The following is an 18,180-nucleotide window of genomic DNA, read 5'->3' on the forward strand; positions in this document are numbered from 1 at the left end:
TTCTTAAGAATGACAGGTTTCATGTCAATATTTATTTCCTTGGAAGTACATTTGAATAAAGTAAAACCCGTGTCCTAAATACATTCCTGCACTGGCATTTGCAATGCTCTAAGTGCATTTTAATTCTGAATGAGCAATTTCAGCTGTGAGCAACTGCATAGAAAAAAGTAGATGAGTCTAACATGTTAAACCATATACATGGCTTCATATCAGAGGGGTAGCCATGTTAGTCTGTAGCCACAAAAACAATGAGGAGTCCAGTGGCACCTTAAAGACTAACAGATTTATTTGGGCATAAGATTTCATGGGTAAAATCCCACTTCTTCAGATGCATGGAGTGAAAATTACAGATACAGGCATAAGTATATACAAGTATGCTTATGCCCAAATAAATATGTTAGTCTTTAAGGTGCCACCGGATTCCTCGTTGTTTTTAAGTGAACTAACTATTGATAACAAAACAGACTGGATATGCTTTTCTATTTTAGCTTTGGTATGTCCAAACTGTAAAATACACCTCGTGAAATGAAAAAAATAGCTCTTGGAAGATTATGAATTCCATTTTCAGGGAGCTAAGATTCTCAGTTGCTTGCAAAATTTCTTTGTAAATGGAGACTTGAAATATGAAGTGAGCACTGACATGACTTCCCAGCATTCTCCTCATTTTCAGTATGTAGTAATATGCATCCTACAGTCAGTATTTGTATATAGTTTGGAACAGCATGTAATTTAGAGATAGGATAAATAAAACCCACCAAAACTGAAGGCCTCTGTGAGCAAAAATGATGTTTGGAGGCCAACTGGTACAGTAGTTTGGGTAGTTCTCTCTAGGGTGGGGGGAAGCAAACAGGTATAGGAAGGAGGAGAGAGGAGTGAAGAGCTACCTTTGAAAATACTGTTTCAAAAGTGGTTCTTCCCTGAATGATGTTGCACCATCTGAAACACTAATTGGCTGGCACGGTGACATGATCCCTCCAGAGTATTACATTTCGTCAATAATGTCAGAACAGAGTCATTCATCATATCAAGGGGTAAGTGGATATTTTTGAGACGCGCAAGTCTTGACATCTCCTAACTTCCGTAAATTTCAAAGTCCTGTGGCGATGGGCGAGCGACGAAGCAGCAGGTGTGGATACACTGGGAGCTGTAGCCGTGGACCTGCACACAGGCGGCTCAGGTCTAATGGTCTTCTTGCTGATCGAAGCAACAGCTGGATTCGGCGTCTACCTGAGTGACTGAGCAGCCCTTTTTAGGACCGCACTGCTCACCTCCGTAGCAAGAGGAAGGGGCTAGAAAAGGTGCCCTAAACATTGTTTGCTTCACAGAACCCTGGCCAGCTTACCGGGGCTGGAGGGGATCCCATCTTATGCGGTCGAACAACAAAACTTCAAATAACAAACCGCAAGGTGACACCACTCATTATTGGTACATGGAACGTACGCACGCTTCAAGATAACCCCTCAGCAGATCGACCAGAAAGAAGAACAGCCCTGGTCGCTAGAGAGCTCGCAAGATTTAACATCGATATTGCGGCCCTGTGTGAAACTCGTCTAGCCAACGAAGGTCAGCTCACAGAAATAGGGGGTGGTTACACATTCTTCTGGTGTGGACATAGCAGTGACGAACGTCGTGAATCTGGAGTTGGCTTTGCGGTTAAGAATCAACTTGTCTGCAAATTTGCCAGTCTTCCCAAGGGTGTGAACGACCAACTCATGACACTGCATCTTCCACTACCGAGAGGAAAGCAAGCTATACTAATCAGCGCTTACGCACCCACAATGACGAATCCGGATGAAGTAAAGGACAAGTTTTATGAAGATCTTGATGCCCTACTCTCATCCGTGAAGCGTACCGACAGGCTGATTCTACTTGGCGATTTTAACGCAAGAGTAGGATCTGATCACTCTGCCTGGGATGGCGTCATTGGAAAAAATGGAATCGGCAAATGTAACAGCAATGGCCTACTACTCCTGAAGACATGTGTGGCTCATGATCTGATCATTACCAATACCATCTTCCGCCTGCCCACTCGCAAAAAGACGTCCTGGATGCATCCATGCTCCAAGCACTGGCATCTCATTGATTATGTCATCGTGCGGAGGAAAGACAGACAGGATGTAAGGGTGACTAAGGCCATGCCGAGTGCTGACTGTTGGACTGATCATAGACTCATCATCTCTAAATTAAGCCTTTATATCAAGCCAAAGAGACGTCCGCAGGGAAACGGAGCTGTGGTGAAAAAGATTAACGTCAGTAAACTGAGGAACCTCAATACAGCAGCTTTACTAGCAGAAGATCTTGACAACCAACTCTTAGAGCTGCAATTAGAGGAAAATGCTGAGAAGGACTGGGAATGCTTCCGGAATATTGTGCACTCTTCTGCACTAAAGGTTCTTGGACCTTCACACAGGAAACAGCAGGACTGGTTTGATGAAAACGATGAAGAGATCAAGGCCTTACTTGCTGAAAAGCACCGCCTTTACCGTGCTCATCAGAACGACCCGTCGTCATCAGCTAAGAAAAATGCCTTTAACAACACTCGCATGACCGTACAGAGCAAGCTTCGCAAGATGCAGGACTCCTGGTTGAGTGCCAAGGCAGGTGAAATCCAGATGTTTGCTGATAGAAACAATGCCAAACGGTTCTACGAAGCCCTCAGATCCTTGTATGGCCCTCGGCCCTCAGGGAGCTCTCCTTTACTGGATTTAGATGGTGTAACTCTCATTACTGAGAAGACTCTGATTCTACAGCGTTGGGCTGGGCATTTTCAATCCGTACTGAACTGCCCATCTTCCATTAATAACGAGGCGATTGATAGAATGCCCCAGGCGGATATCAACCACAGCCTGGACGTTCCACCATCAGAGACTGAAATCCTACAGGCCATCAGCCAGCTGTCCAGTGGCAAGGCCTCAGGATCTGATGCGATCCCAGCAGAAGTTTATAAGGATGGTGGTGCAGTGCTTGTCGACAAACTCACTCAACTGTTTCAGTCCTTCTGGAATCAAGGGTCTATTCCTCAGGAATTGAAAGACGCGTCCATCGTACACCTCTATAAGAGGAAAGGAAATCGAAAAGTCTGCGATAATCATAGAGGAATATCATTGCTTTCCAGCGCAGGCAAGATCCTTGCACGAGTGTTGCTGAATCCCCTGATTGACCACCTGGAACAGGGTCTATTACCCAAGACACAGTGCGGCTTTCGTAAAGAGCGTGGCACTGTGGACATGATCTTCGCAGTCCGACAGCTCCAAGAGAAGTGTCAAGAGCAGAATTGTGAACTGTACACCATCTTTGTGGATCTCACCAAGGCTTTTGACACTGTCAGTCGTGAAGGTCTGTGGCGTATCATGTCGAAGTTTGGGTGCCCTGATAGATTCATCCTGATGGTACGTCAGTTCCACGACGGCATGATGGCTCGTGTTCTGGATGATGGAGAAGCTTCAGAGGCCTTTCCCGTCACAAATGGCGTCAAGCAAGAGTGTGTGTTGGCACCGACCCTGTTCAGCATGATGTTTTCAGCCATGCTGTCAGACGCCTTTCAGAACAGTTCCTTGGGAGTCAGCCTGAGATACAGGACTGATGGGAAACTGTTCAACCTGCGAAGACTCCAGGCTGTCACCAAGATAAAGGAGACTGTGCTATGAGACCTCCTTTTTGCTGATGATTGTGCCCTGAATGCTGGATCAGAGCAGGAAATGCAAGCCAGCATGGACAAATTCGCAGCAGCATGCGATAACTTCGGCCTTCTCATCAACATAAAGAAAACCGAAGTGATGCACCAGCCAGCTCCGAAAGCCCAACACCAAGAGCCCACCATCACAGTGAAGGGGCAAAAGCTGCAAGCAGTGGACCAATTTACATACCTTGGCAGCACCCTCTCCCGTGCAGTGACAATTGACATCGAGGTCAACTGCAGAATCGCCAAGGCAAGCTCTGCATTTGGCGGACTGCTGACCAACGTGTGGGACCGCCGTGGAATAAGCCTTGCTACAAAGCTTAAAGTCTACCGAGCAGTAGTGCTAACTACCTTGATGTATGCCAGTGAGACCTGGACTGTATACAGGAGGCACGCTAGGCAATTGAACCACTTCCACATGACTTGCCTCCGCAGACTTCTGAGGATTCGGTGGCAGGATAAGGTGCCTGACACAGAAGTCCTTTCCAGAGCAGGCCTGCCGTCAGTTTACACTCTGCTTATGAAAGCCCAGACACGCTGGGCAGGCCATGTTGCAAGGATGCCAGACCACCGCATCCCCAAACAGCTCTTCTATGGTGAGCTGTCGCAAGGAAAGCGATCGCACGGGGGACAAAAGAAGCGATACAAAGATATGCTGAAAGCCTCTCTTAAGTCCCTGGATATCGACATCACCTCCTGGGAAACCCTGGCACAAGACCGATCGACATGGCGTATGCTGATCCACCAAGGCTGCCAGACATCTGAAGCCAGAAGGATAACCCTAGCACAAGAGAAGCGAGCACTCCGTAAAGCCAGAGCTGCAAATGTTGTAACAGTGGTGCCCACACATGTCTGCCCGACATGTGGCAGAACATTCCGTGCCCGTATTGGCCTTACCAGCCATTTGCGGACGCACCGTGGACAGCTCACAACCTGATAGATGTTAAGGTCTTCTTCGAAAACGATGGACGAACATCATCATCATATACATAGACAGAAAAAAAAGACACACAGAACTGTTTAAAAGTAGAGAGGATCTGAAAAGACCTAAAATGAATGAAATGTAGGGTTACAGGCTGAATGCCTCATACAGTAAGAAAAAGAAAGGTTGCTACTCTGCTGTGACACCTCAGTATGAATCTATGATGTCACAATTACAATGGAACCCAGTGAAGCATATAGTTGCCTTACTGAGCAATAAGGTAAATATATTGTTAGTACAGGGAGTGTATTTGCAAAGTTATTGGATTGTTATTTCATTAGTTTACAGCAATCTCTTTTAGGCAGACCTATCTATCCTAGCAGATTTTTAGGCTCAAATCCAACAAATAGGACTGACAACTTCAGGAGGCTATCATTTCTGCAAATCATTAAGGTCTACCTTTGTCTTGATCCTGCACAGACTTACATTTGTGCTTGACTTTAAGAATAAGCAAGGTCCGATGGAGTTCAGTGAGACTACTCACATGCTTAAAGTACATCATACTCATAAGTCTTTGCAGAATTGAGGCCTATTGATAAAGTTTTCAAAAGTGCCTAAGTGACTGAAGAGCCTATCTTCCATTTTTAAAAGTGATTTAAAGGTGTTGCTCCACTCAGTGTTGCAATGCCTAAGGGTGGGTGTCACGGGGGCTGGCCCTTTAAGGGGTGTCAGGAACCAGCCTACCTGTGACAGACTCCTGTGAAGGAGAACAAGCCAATCCAGTCCCATTGAAATTAAATTTCTAGGTGGCTGGTTGGCAGCTAATTAGCTGATGAACTTAATACAGGGTTACTGGACTCAGCTGAGGGGGTTCCTAGAACTAGGAAGCCCTTGAGGAGAGGAACTCTGAGAAGAGCTCACCAGATCAATGTGCCCAGAAGGTGTGTTCCTAGGGACAGTGAACTGCCAAACAGTGGCAGGAAGCCCAGCCTGTCAGAAACAAAATGTTCCCTCAGAAGAGCTGAAGTTGACAGATCTCTGCAGGCCTGTGGCTCTGGGGAATGATTTTCCCTAGAATCAAGGCTCCAGGAAAGAAACTCAAGCTGAAAGAACCCTGCTGGAAGAAAGTGATGGACCAAGGTGGTAATGGATAAAGTAAGACTCACTGTCACTCAGCTGAGATGCTGGAATAAAGACTGGCTTGTGTTTTCATTAGGTCTTTGGTTAATACACTAGACCAGGGGTCGGCAACCTTTCAGAAGTGGTGTGCCGAGTCTTCATTTATTCACTCTAATTTAAGGCTTCGTGTGCCGGTCATACATTTTAATGTTTTTAGAAGGTCTCTTTCTATAAGTCTATAATATAGAAAGAAACTATTGTTGTATGTAAAGTAAATAAGGTTTTTAAAACATTTAAGAAACTTCATTTAAAATTAAATTAAAATGCAGAACTCCCCTGACCGGTGGCCAGGACCCGGGCAGTGTGAGTGCCACTGAAAATCAGCTTGCATGCTGCCTTCGGCACACGTGCCATAGGTTACCTACCCCTGCACTAGACCCTTTCAGAAGGGGCATTGTTCCTTATAGAAAGCCTTGTTGCATTTATTGATAACTTTGCTGATTCCTGCCTCAGTTTTGACTACAGTGCCACACTTGGCCAGCAGGGGTGCTAGGGCCTGTACAACCTGTGAAGGTGGGTTTTTCAGAAGTGCCTAAGTGAGTTAGGTACCTATGTGCCATTGAAAGTCAATGAGAATTAGGCAGCTGACTCTCTTAGGTGCTTTTGAAAATCTCATGTTAAGTGACTTGATGGTGAATTCCCAATTTCAGAAGTGACTTATGCACTTAGGCGCCTAAGTCCCATTGACTTTCACTTTGGTAAATGGGACTTAGGCCTTGCAATATATTTAAAAGTCTGGACCAGCACTTAGAGGCTAGCTTCACAAAATAACTTAGGTGCCTAACTGCCACTTTAGGCACCCAAATCCCACAATCTGACCCCACTGGGATTCACAAAACCCTGCCAAGTAGCTGCTGAACACTGTAGGTGCCTAAATTTGCTCAGTGCCTAAAGTTTTGCAGCAAAAGGTCCTTAGGTGCCTATGTTTCTGCCTCTCTAGATGTGCACAGCATCCCATGCCATGAGTCCAGATGCCTGAGCATCAGAGTGAGGCACAAACTGGGAAGAGAGAAATGTTCTTCCATCTAACTTGTCTGTGGGGCCTGATCCAGTAAGCGGACTCTGAGCCCACCTACGGGATTGGGCACCTACAGATGAGCTTATACAAAACAGGAGTGGGAGGAGGACTTCCCTTGTAACTTTTAGCCCAGTGGTACTCACCTGGGATGTGTGAAACTCTCAGGTCAAGTCCTCCCTCCAGCTGAGGGAGAGAACAGTATCTGCTATCTCTTAGATGAGTCTACTAGCCACTGGATTATTGGATATTTGGACATAAAAGTGGCCACACTGGGTCAGACCAACGGTCCAGCTAACCCAGTATCCTGTCTTCCCACAGTGGCCAATGCCAGATACTTCAGAGGGAATGAACACAACAGGGCAATTACTGAGTGATCCCTGCCTTGTCATGCAGTCACAGCATCTGGCAATTGGAGGCTTAGGGACACCCAGAGTATGGGGTTGCATCTCTGGCCATCTTGGCTAATAATGCAAGATGGATCCATCAATGGTTAACATATCTAATTCTTTCTTGAAACCACTTATACTTTTGGCCTTCACAACATCCCATAGCAATGAGGTTCACTGTGTATTGTGTGAAATAATACTTCCTTTTTTAAAAAAACGTGCTGCCTATTAATTTCATTGGGTGACCCCTGGTTCTTGTGTTATCTGAAGGGATAGATAATACTTCCTTATTCATTTTCTCCACACCTTTCATTATTTTATAGACCTCTATCATATCCCCCCCCCTTAGTTATCTCTTTTCAAGCTGAACAGTCCCAGTCTTTTTAATCTCTCCTCATGTGAATGCTATTCCATATCCCTTATTTTTGTTGCCTTTCTCTACTTTTTCCAATTCTAAATAATATATCTTTTTTTTTTTGGAGATTTTAGCTCAACTGGAACATGGGAATGAATGTACCAGTCATTCAACAGCTGACCCTTTACGAGTACATGTATATTTTTTGAGATACTCTAAGAATTCTGAGGAGAGATACTGTTGCTCTTTCAGATTGTCCTGAATAGACAATGGCAGTCATGTCAAGTTATGCCAACTATGTGATGGTTTTGTAATGGGAATAAATGTCCAATGAGGAGGATTTGATTGAAACCACCAACCTCATTGTTAGTGACATAAACCAGATTTAAACCTAAGTGAAAGCCTCCCCGGCACCAAGATCCCATCCTGCTGCTAGACTTAGATACATAAATGACATTTGTAAACTACCTGCCAAAAATCTTCCATTATGTATTTGTTTATCAACGTTCTACTAAAGAGGGCCCTGATCCTGCATTGTGAGGCATGAGATTGGCAACCCTACCTTCACAAAGAACTATATCCACGTAGAGTAGGCTTGGGCCTAAATCTGTACAACTTTTTCTTGCATTTAGAACATGCTGCTTATCCGGTGATAAAAACAACATTTTATTAGGGTATTAAAATAAATGGAAGAAATACATCTTGACATGTTGGAATTTGTATACTACCATAATTATTAATTAGCTTAATAGGAGTTGTACATGTAAAGCCTCATGAACTAAAAGTGGTGGTCTAAGCTTCATCAGATGTAGCAACATATGTTATGATAGCATTTCTATTATTAAATTATATTATGTATTAGCCAATTATGTTTGAAGGAATTCTATTATTACTACATATCCCTGTTATAGAATTTAAACAGGAATAACTAATCTTATAATCCAGCAACAGATTTTCCTCCAGTAATGCCTGGTAGAATTACTAATCAGCAGAGAAAGGCATTGATGTTTTTTAAACAATTATAAATATATTTGCTCATCAGCAAATTTTGTCTTCATCATTTGTTGCTATTTTTACTCCTGCAGACTATGATTTTTGTGCCCTGAAGGACATTTGAACAGTAACACACAAGTCTATAGCACAGTGTTATTGCAAGAGCACAATTTAGGTGTTGTAAAGTGCTGTCCAATAACAGTGTCAATGAGAACTTTGCATTATCATTTAGGTCTTAATATGTCAATAAATCCTGATTTGTCACAGGAAGTGACATCCCTATTAGTAAAAACACACTACAAATAATTACCTCCTCTGCCTGAGTGCACTATCAAGATAAAATTAAATAAGTGATTTTTTTGGGGGCGCTACCATGAAGTACTTTATTTGTAATCCTCAGGTAAAAGGAGATAAATATTAGTCTCTACAGTGAATCACATCATACATTTGGTTTAGAATATGACAAAATGGACTGTAATTTTGTGCATCTGATAAACTTACTATATTTGTATCCAGGGATGATCATTCAGTTTTTAAATAGTTTAGTTTTGAATTCCTTAAGTATCATTCCTGACTAACCAGTCATCATTTCTCTATACCTTATAATTTTGTCACTAATGCATTTAGTTTAATCAAAATAATAATTTATATTTGGCTGCTGTAAATATGACACATCAACAAATTTAAATATATACTTTACTTAATGTAGAGTTGTTTTCTACAGAGCAAAAAGAAAATATATATTACACATGCAATGGAAGTGAGCATTTTTCCAGTTCAGCAGCTTCTGCTGAATTGTAAACAATTGGGTTGTTTCTAAAGGAGGTTAGCATGGCCTGTAACTACAACAGCTAGTAGTGGCTTAGTTTACTGCTTCTACCACCTGCCTTCTGGCTTAATATTGGAAGCAAGAAGCATGCAATTAAGTATGAGGAAATGAAAATAAATGACACTGTTCATTGCACATTACAAAGTGCCTGGCAGAAAGAATGCTGTTTATGTGGACCTGATGACCCCTGGAGAAAAACATGTCTCGTGCCTGGGAAGACACCAGTGAATTAGATACTGACCCTAGTTTTATCTGTTATCAAATATAACTGTGTTCTTTTTAACACCTATAAACTTCATTTTTAATTATACATGACTTTTGAAAAGCAGAAAAAAAATTAAAATGGAGCACAGTCTGCATATGCTGGAGGCACACCACTCCATAAATACAGGAATATTTGTTTCTGATTTCTCAAGAAAATCCTGTGATTAAATTCCTGTTATCTAGAAATATATTCACAATAGAATGAATTTGAACTGATTATAAAATCTAAATACTGTTTTAGGAAGTGAACAGCTTTTTTTTTAAAAAAAAATCCAGTCTGAACTAAATCACAGTTAATATCATATTTCCTAGTTGATAATTAAGAATCACCCCTACCCTGAAATCTCAAAACCTCAAGCTTAATACATTTTAAAATGCCTACTCTGTAAATGGCATGCAATTTTACAACATGTTTTACAAAGTTGTTAGGAAATAATAATTTGCTCTTAGTAGCACTTTTCATCTATAGGTCTCTAAGTGCTTTTATCAAACTGAATAAGCATTGTTACAGAAAGGCTGAGGGACTGACCCAAGATTACACAGCACCTCATGACGTAGGTGGAAATGATATATCCCATTAAAAAAAAGAAAATGAGTTTAAGATAACCAAACTCCCTGAGAGTTAATAGACCAAATTCATCCCTTATGCAACTCCAGTGACTTTAATGGATGAATGTGACCCATAATGCAGGATTTAAATGGCCATATATAGAGCAAAATGAAAGTAGAAACAAGGCAGAACATTCCTGGAGTCAGGTTCTGTTACAAACTAAAGCTCAGGCCAAAGTTTCTAAATATTCCTGTGAGTACTATGGGCTAAGTTGCCATATAACATGGGAAGACATATCATTTCAGGTAAAAACAATGCCATAACTCTGGAATTTTTTGGCATGGTTTTGACCTGAAAACAGGCAAGTCTTGATAGCTTCATTTGCATATTGTTTTGAGTGTTCTTTTGTTCAACCCTAAAACCTTAAGTATAACTCAAGGGATGCAAATTCAGGAGGAAATAACTATTCAGGGTCATAAACCCCTTCCAAACTGAAACCACCAAGTTTCACATATCTGACCATACCATATCTCAATATGTAATTTCTCTCTCTCTTTTTAATACTATGCCCAGTCTCTTGAAGGAAATTTTTTTAAACCCATAATTTTAGGCAGCATCAGAATTTCCCTGTGTTATGAAAGGTACATTACTTTATAGCACTTAAAATGATGTCAAAAACTCTTGGTACAAAGAAGTACACATGTTTCAGTCATGGAGTTTCCACTAGTTAAAAAGCAGGTCTTTCCAAGGACATTGTCTATCTACACTAGTGCACAATATGAAATAAAATTGACAATTGTATTATCACACTGAACTGCCAAGCAATTCACATCATACACTTATAAGTCTTTGGTTTCTATTAAAATCAGTAGAGTGCAGTTCAACTGGCTTTTTCCTAAGTTTGTATTGTGTGTCACTCAGGGTTAACAGTAAAACATTATGCATACAGTGGGTATTCACCCACGAAAGCTTATGCTCCAATACATCTGTTAGTCTATAAGGTGACACAGGACCCTTTGTTGCTATGTGTACAGTAGATGCCATTAAATATGGACTTTAGCACACCAGAGTGCTTACTATGGTTCCTGTATTTAGAATGGAAGCTTCAGTGGTGAATTTAATTACTCTGCATGATTAAAGTCCAGTTTTTAATTTCACCCTCACTGTATCTGTAAAGAATGAATACATAAAATCATAGTCACACTAGAAATGGAACACCAGTAACTAGGAAGTTTGGTTTCTCTGTTATGCTTTTAGCACCACCACCACTGCTCTAAGTTAAAAGTGAGAGTCAGTGGCCATTCCATACACACTCACTAGTGACAGCATCTTGTTATACATCCCTCTTTCTTAGCTTCCTAAACCTGATTTTTTCATCATAATGTTTCTCTGATAGGCGAGTTAGAAAAAGATGACCAGCCAGGAGTATTTACAGAAGCTGTTAGCATAATAAGTGAAATAAACTGATGGCTTTTTAAAAATATGGGCCCCAAATAAACAAGGTTGTGAAAAACCTAGTGTTCTTTAGAAAAAAGAAAACAACTGTGGGTGAAATCTTAGCTCCTGGGACTTCAATGGGGCTAGGATTTCACTCATTGTGTTGCTGGGGTTTTTTGAGAGCAGGGAGGAGCAAGAGTGGGAAGGGGGTCTAAGTTTATATTGGAACTTTCCACGTTTTTTTTTTTCACATTATGATCTTTGTCATTCTGAAGAATTTGCATAAACATGATATTTGAAGGTTCTTTTCATAATAGAAAATAGGCTCTAATTTCAATCTGCAAATAATAAACTTAGCTATTCTAAAAAGTTAAGAGAAATAAGGGCATTAAGGTTCTTGTCATGTACTGGGAAGAGCAGGAAAAAATAACAAAGTTACAGAATTGTTTAGAAGCCTAGAGAGAGAAAGGGAATATGTGGAGTCATTGGTGATGTGTGTGATTGCTATATGGAATTGACTGTCATTGGATGTTGTCAGGAAGATTGTAAGGGGTGGAGTTGTAAACTGTTAAAAGCATTTGGTATACTAGAATCTAGGATCTTCTGGAAGGTGAACAAGCTACCTGAATATGTGATTCTATATAAAGGTCATAGAATGCTAGGATTGGAAGGGACCTCAAGAGGTCATCTAGTCCAACCCACTGCTCAAAGCAGGACCAATCCCTAGACAGATTTCTGACCCAGATCCCTAAATGGCCCCCTCAAGGACTGAATTCACAACCGTGGGTTTTTAGCAGGCCAATGCTCAAACCACTGAGCTATCCCTCCCCCTCGTTCATATAAAGGTCATTTTTTGTAGTCTCAGTGTTGAATTCACTAGGTGATTGTTTCTCATTTAAACTAGTACATGTGAAAGCGGCTGATCAGATAAATAGTATTCTCTACAAATATTTCTGTGATTATCAAACACCATTGTACAAATTTATCAAAATAAGTTGAAGTGGTAGGAAGGAGGCAACTGAAGAGACTGAAGTAATGACAACAGATATTTCTTCAAAAGTAAAATGCAAGTATTGTCAAAATTGTTAGCAAGACAAAGTATTCTGGCTTTTATCAAAAAGTACAGAAAGTTCGTTTCTTGGGATTCTTCAAAATCAGAGGAGTCATTGAATGACACTTGGTCCATTGAGAAGCTTATCTCCCACCTGAGGAGCCTTCCTAAGGACATTACAGACAGCCTCAGAGAAATGGCTGCTATGACACTATAGGAACATGTGACCCAGGTCACCTGGTACTGAGTCCAGCATCCCATTTTGGGATGTCAGTATTTTTCCACTGACTAGCGTGGGAACCAAGCTTTGAAACAAAGGGTTCCCGCCATATGCAAAGGCTATATAAGACAGGGGAGTGACATCATCGTGGTTCTTCACTGACTCTCCCATCCAAGAAGACTCCTGGAAAGAGCAGAAGTTTGAGGATCCTGAAGATGAGACATTTGTGATGCCATCATCGAACTGTCATTAGTCAGTCATGCTAATTTAAATCCTTGCTGTTACTGGGCTCTGGCAGCTCTTAAACATTATTTATTAAGAAGTAGTATGGCAAAGATTAATTACTGAGTACACATAAACACCATAAAAAGCATAGAAACCAATGAAAGGCAAGTGTGAGCCCCTTGCTGAATGAGGGAGGGAACTTAGGGAACTTAGTGACAGAGGATGTGGAGAAAGCTAGTGTACTCAATGCTTTTTTTGCCTCTGTCTTCACAGACAAGGTCAGCTCCCAGACAGTTGCACTCTGCAGCACGGTATGGGGAGGAGGTGACCAGGTGACTACTTAGAAAGAAGTAGTTCGGGACTATTTAGAAAAGCTGGATGAACACAAGTCCATGGGGCCGGATGCACTGCATCTGAGGGTGCTAAAGGAGTTGGCCAATGAGATTGCAGAGCCATTGGCCATTATCTTTGAAAAATCATGGCGATCGGGGGAGGTCCCAGATGACTGGAAAAAAGCTAATGTAGTGCCCATCTTTAAAAAAGGGAAGAAGGAAGATCCAGGGAACTACAGGCCAGTCAGTCTCACTTCAGTCCCTGGAAAAATCATGGAACAGGTCCTCAAGGAATCAATTCTGAACCACTTAAAGGAGGGGAAAGTGATCAGGAACAGTCAGCATGGATTCACCAAGGGCAAGTCATGCCTGACTAACCTAATTGCCTTCTATGATGAGATAACCGGCTCTGTGGATGAGGGGAAAGCAGTGGATGTACTATTTCTGGACTTTAGCAAAGCTTTTGATACAGTCTCCCACAGTATTCTTGCCAGCAAGTTAAAGAAGCATGGACTGGATGAATGGACGGTAAGGTGGATAGAAAACTGGCTAGATGGTCGGGCTCAATGGGTAGTGATCAATGGTTCCATGTCTAGTTGGCAGCCGGTATCAAGTGGAGTGCCCCAAGGGTCGGTGCTGGGGCCGGTTTTGTTCAATATCTTCATTAACGATCTGGAGGATGGTGTGGACTGCACCCTTAGCAAGTTTGCAGATGACACTAAACTGGGAGGAGTGGTTGATACGCTGGAGGGTAGGGATAGGATACAGTGGGACCTAGACAAATTAGAGGATTGGGCCAAAAGAAATATGATGAGGTTCAACAAGGACAAGTGCAGAGTCCTGCACTTAGGACGGAAGAATCCCATGCACTGCTACAGACTAGGGACCGAATGGCTGGGCAGCAGTTCTGCAGAAAAGGACCTAGGGGTTACGGTGGATGAAAAGCTGAATATGAGTCAACAGTGTGCCCTTGTTGCCAAGAAGGCTAATGGCATTTTGGGTTGTATAAGTAGGGGCATTGCCAGCAGATCGAGGGACGTGATCATTCGCCTCTATTCAGCACTGGTGAGGCCTCATTTGGAGTACTGTGTCCAGTTTTGGGCCCCACACTACAAGAAAGATGTGGATAAATTGGAGAGAGTCCAGCGGAGGGCAACAAAAATGATTAGGGGGCTGGAGCACATGACTTATGAGGAGAGGCTGAGGGAACTGAGATTGTTTAGCCTGCAGAAGAGAAGAATGAGGGGGGATTTGATAGCTGCTTTCAACTACCTGAAAGGGGGTTCCAAAGAGGATGGATCTAGACTGTTCTCAGTGGTAGAAGATGACAGAACAAGGAGTAATGGTCTCAAGTTGCAGAGGGGGAGGTTTAGGTTGGACATTAGGAAAAACTTTTTCACTAGTAGGGTGGTGAAGAACTGGAATGGGTTACCTAGGGAGGTGGTGGAATCTCCTTCCTTAGAGGTTTTTAAGGTCAGGCTTGACAAAGCCCTGGCTGGGATGATTTAGTTGGGTTTGGTCCTGCTTTGAGCAGGGGGTTGGACTAGATGACCTCCTGAGGTCCCTTCCAACCCTGAGATTCTATGATTCTATGATTCTATGACTTGAACTTGATAAAGTTCAAATTTTCTTTTATGCTAAAATTAGTACCTTCAATGTAGCATAAAATGAGCAATTTAAAGAATAGTATTTCTTTGCCCAGGTTATGCTCCATCGGACTGATTTTAACATCGTGGTCAACTACTTGATGCTGCACATAAAGAAATGGGAAAAACTGAAGGAAGAACTAAAAGAATCAATACTGACTTTAAGGCAAGATGCTTGGTCCAATGTGAGAAATTACTTGATGGTAACTGAACTGTAAGGAGGGAAAATGCATTCCTACTTAATACTACTGATTCTATTTATCTGACCCACCACTCTCCACAGAATATTCTGTCCAAATTGCTGAAGGTGCCACCCAAAAATGTAGAGAAAAGTCTGACAAGGAAGGCACTGCCATCTAATGGACTCCCAAAGCACACTGTGGGTGCTCAACAATTCTTCTGCAACTACCATGAGCCTCGCAGTTGGTTGACTGAAAGGGATGCTGAAGAAAACTTAGTGGAGCTCTTAGGAAGACTGCGGACCAGATTCTCAGCTACAGCCAAGAAGGGAAGGTTTATGTTCAAAGATAACATTAAATCTTCTTTGCAGTTCTTTGGCCCTATGCAAAGATACGCTTACAGCCTAAATTAGAACAGCCCTGGAGCTGGTATACTTTGTCAGTTGCTCATGCCCCCAGGAGCTGAAATCACAGCCAGGGTAGAATTGGGGTACATTAACAGTCAATGGGACTTAGGGCTTGTCTACATTACCCACTGGATCGACAGGCAGTGATCGATCCAGCTGGGGGTCAATTAATTGTGTCTAGTCTAGATGCAATAAATCGACCGCCGAGTGCTCTCCAATCAACTCTGGTACTCTACCAAGGCGAGAGGCGCAGGCGGAGTCGATGAGAGAGCATCAGCCGTCGACTTAAAGACACCGTGGTGAGTAGATCTAAGTATGTCAACTTCAGCTACATTATTCATGTAGCTGAAGTTGCATAACTTAGATTGACACCCCCCCCAGTGTAGACCAGGCCTTAGACTTACAAGTCACATAGGCACTTTTGAACATTTGCCTTTTGTGCTTAAAGCTGAGCATGAGCATAAGTGCTGTCCTAGATGGGAGCCTTAGAGACCAATCTCCCTCTTAGCACACTACCAGGCATGGAAGAAGAGACCAAAATCATGGCTTTTGGACTGCTGCTACTGTGCTGCACTGGCAAAGTTTATGGTCTTTAGTCTAGAAGGGTGTTTTTGATCAGATTCTACAGTTATGTTTTCAGAATTGTTGAGAAATTTAAGTTTGAAAAATAGCTGCTGTGCACAAATGAGCCTACAGCATTATTGAAATTGAGTCTTGAGATTGTATTGGTCTGGTGATCTTCTGTACTAGAAAGGAAGATCTGACAATATAAAATATGATGCACTAGCATAATACAGCTTTGGCAATCAAGCATTATAATCTCATATTATTTCAGTTGGTTTCAATAAGTACATAACATAATGAAATCATATTATGTATATATACACACATAAAATCTCCCCACTGTATATAATAGCTCTGTATATTACCTCTATCTTTCAAGATTAAATAAACACAAAAAGAAATGCACTCTACACATCATGCAGTGCAACTGAATGTAACTAAAGCTTTCTTAATATTTATTTACCACTAAAATTTGAGATTAATTGTTCTCTATTGAAGTTAATGGGAGTCTTTCAGTTGATGTCATGATGGATCTGGCCTTAAGTGATTAGCTGGTGGTTGTGACACTGCGCTCCATATTCTTCACAGTATTATTATGATATGATTATGACATAGTTATGATGTATTTTATGCAAGATAGGTCATGTGAGATATCATTGAAAAGGTTATGATTTGCTGAATATTATTATCCTATTTGTGTGTATGTATTTTTGTATCTGAAGTTAGTAATATTGACTATGTAGCTGCATTTTAAATGTGTTTACACCTGGGGAACACCCACTAGACAAGATGCTCTCAGCCTAAATAGTGGGTGGGGAAGGGCTATTAAAGAGAACAATAGGCCTTAGGAGAAACTTACCTCCCACCCAGGGGCGGCTCTAGCCATTTCGCCGCCCCAAGCACGGCGGCATGCCGTGGGGGGCGCTCTGCTGGTCGCCGGTCCCGCGGCTCTGGTGGACCTCCCATAGACGTGCCTGCAGAGGGTCCGCTGGTCCCATGGCTCTGGTGGACCTCCCGCAGGCGTGCCTGTGGATGCTCCACCGAAGCCGCGGGACCAGCGGACCCTCCGCAGGCATGCCTGCGGGAGGTCCACCGGAGCCACCTGCCGCCCTCCCGGCGACCAGTACAGCGCCCCCCGTGGCAAGCCGCCTCAAGCACGCGCTTGGCGTGCTGGGGCCTGGAGCCGCCCCTGCTCCCACCTGAGGAGCCTTCCTAAAGACATTACAGACAGTCTCAGAGTAATGGCTGCTATGACCCTACAGGAACATGTGACCAGGTCACCTGGTGCTGAGTCCAGCATCCCATCTTGGGATGTCAGTATTTTTCCACTGACTAACAGGGGAACCAAGCTTTGAAACAAAGGGTTCCCGCCATATGCAAAAGCTATATAAGGCAGGGGAGTGACATCATCATGGTTCTTCACTGACTCCCGCACCCAAGAAGGCTTCTGGAAAGACCTGAGGAACAAAGAATGAACTGGGGTGAAGTGCTGGACCCAGGCTAAAGGGATTTCTAGTCTGTGTATGGAACACCTGGGGATTCCAAGCTGTAAGCAAGTGCAACTTGCCCCTTGGGAATCTGCAGTCTGCTTGTATCATCACTTAGAGTGAGAATGTGCTATTCATATCCGATCTATGTAATATATGAAGCTTAGTTTTCATTTTTGTGATTATTTGCTAAGTAATCTGCTTTGATCTGTTTGCTATCCCTTATAATCACTTAAAATCTATCTTTTTAGTTAATAAATTTGTTTTTACTTTGTCTAAAACTAGTGTGTGGGAATTATAACTCGGGGCGGAAAGTTGCATATTCCTCTCTACATTGAGAGAGGAGGTAAATTTCATGAGCTTACACTGTACAGTTCCCTGTGCAGTGCAAGACGGTATAATTTTGGGTTTACACTCCAGAGGGGGTGTACGCCTGAGTAGCTGGGAAGTTCCCTAG

At 42.4% G+C, this 18,180-nt stretch overlaps 1 protein-coding gene across 1 annotated transcript in view; it reads left to right on the forward strand.

Moving 5' to 3' along the window:
* The first annotated feature begins 2,801 nt into the window (after positions 1-2,801).
* Positions 2,802-18,180, forward strand: part of LOC120397321 — a 30,667-nt gene continuing 15,288 nt past the window's right edge. The window contains exons 1-2 of the mRNA XM_039523019.1: positions 2,802-2,882; positions 3,132-3,481. Of these exons, the coding sequence (XP_039378953.1) occupies positions 2,820-2,882; positions 3,132-3,481 (413 nt within the window). The 5' untranslated portion in view covers positions 2,802-2,819. The remainder of the gene's footprint in view (positions 2,883-3,131; positions 3,482-18,180) is intronic.

Source organism: Mauremys reevesii, linkage group 2 (genome assembly GCF_016161935.1).
Source record: "Mauremys reevesii isolate NIE-2019 linkage group 2, ASM1616193v1, whole genome shotgun sequence".
NCBI lineage: Eukaryota > Metazoa > Chordata > Testudines > Geoemydidae > Mauremys > Mauremys reevesii.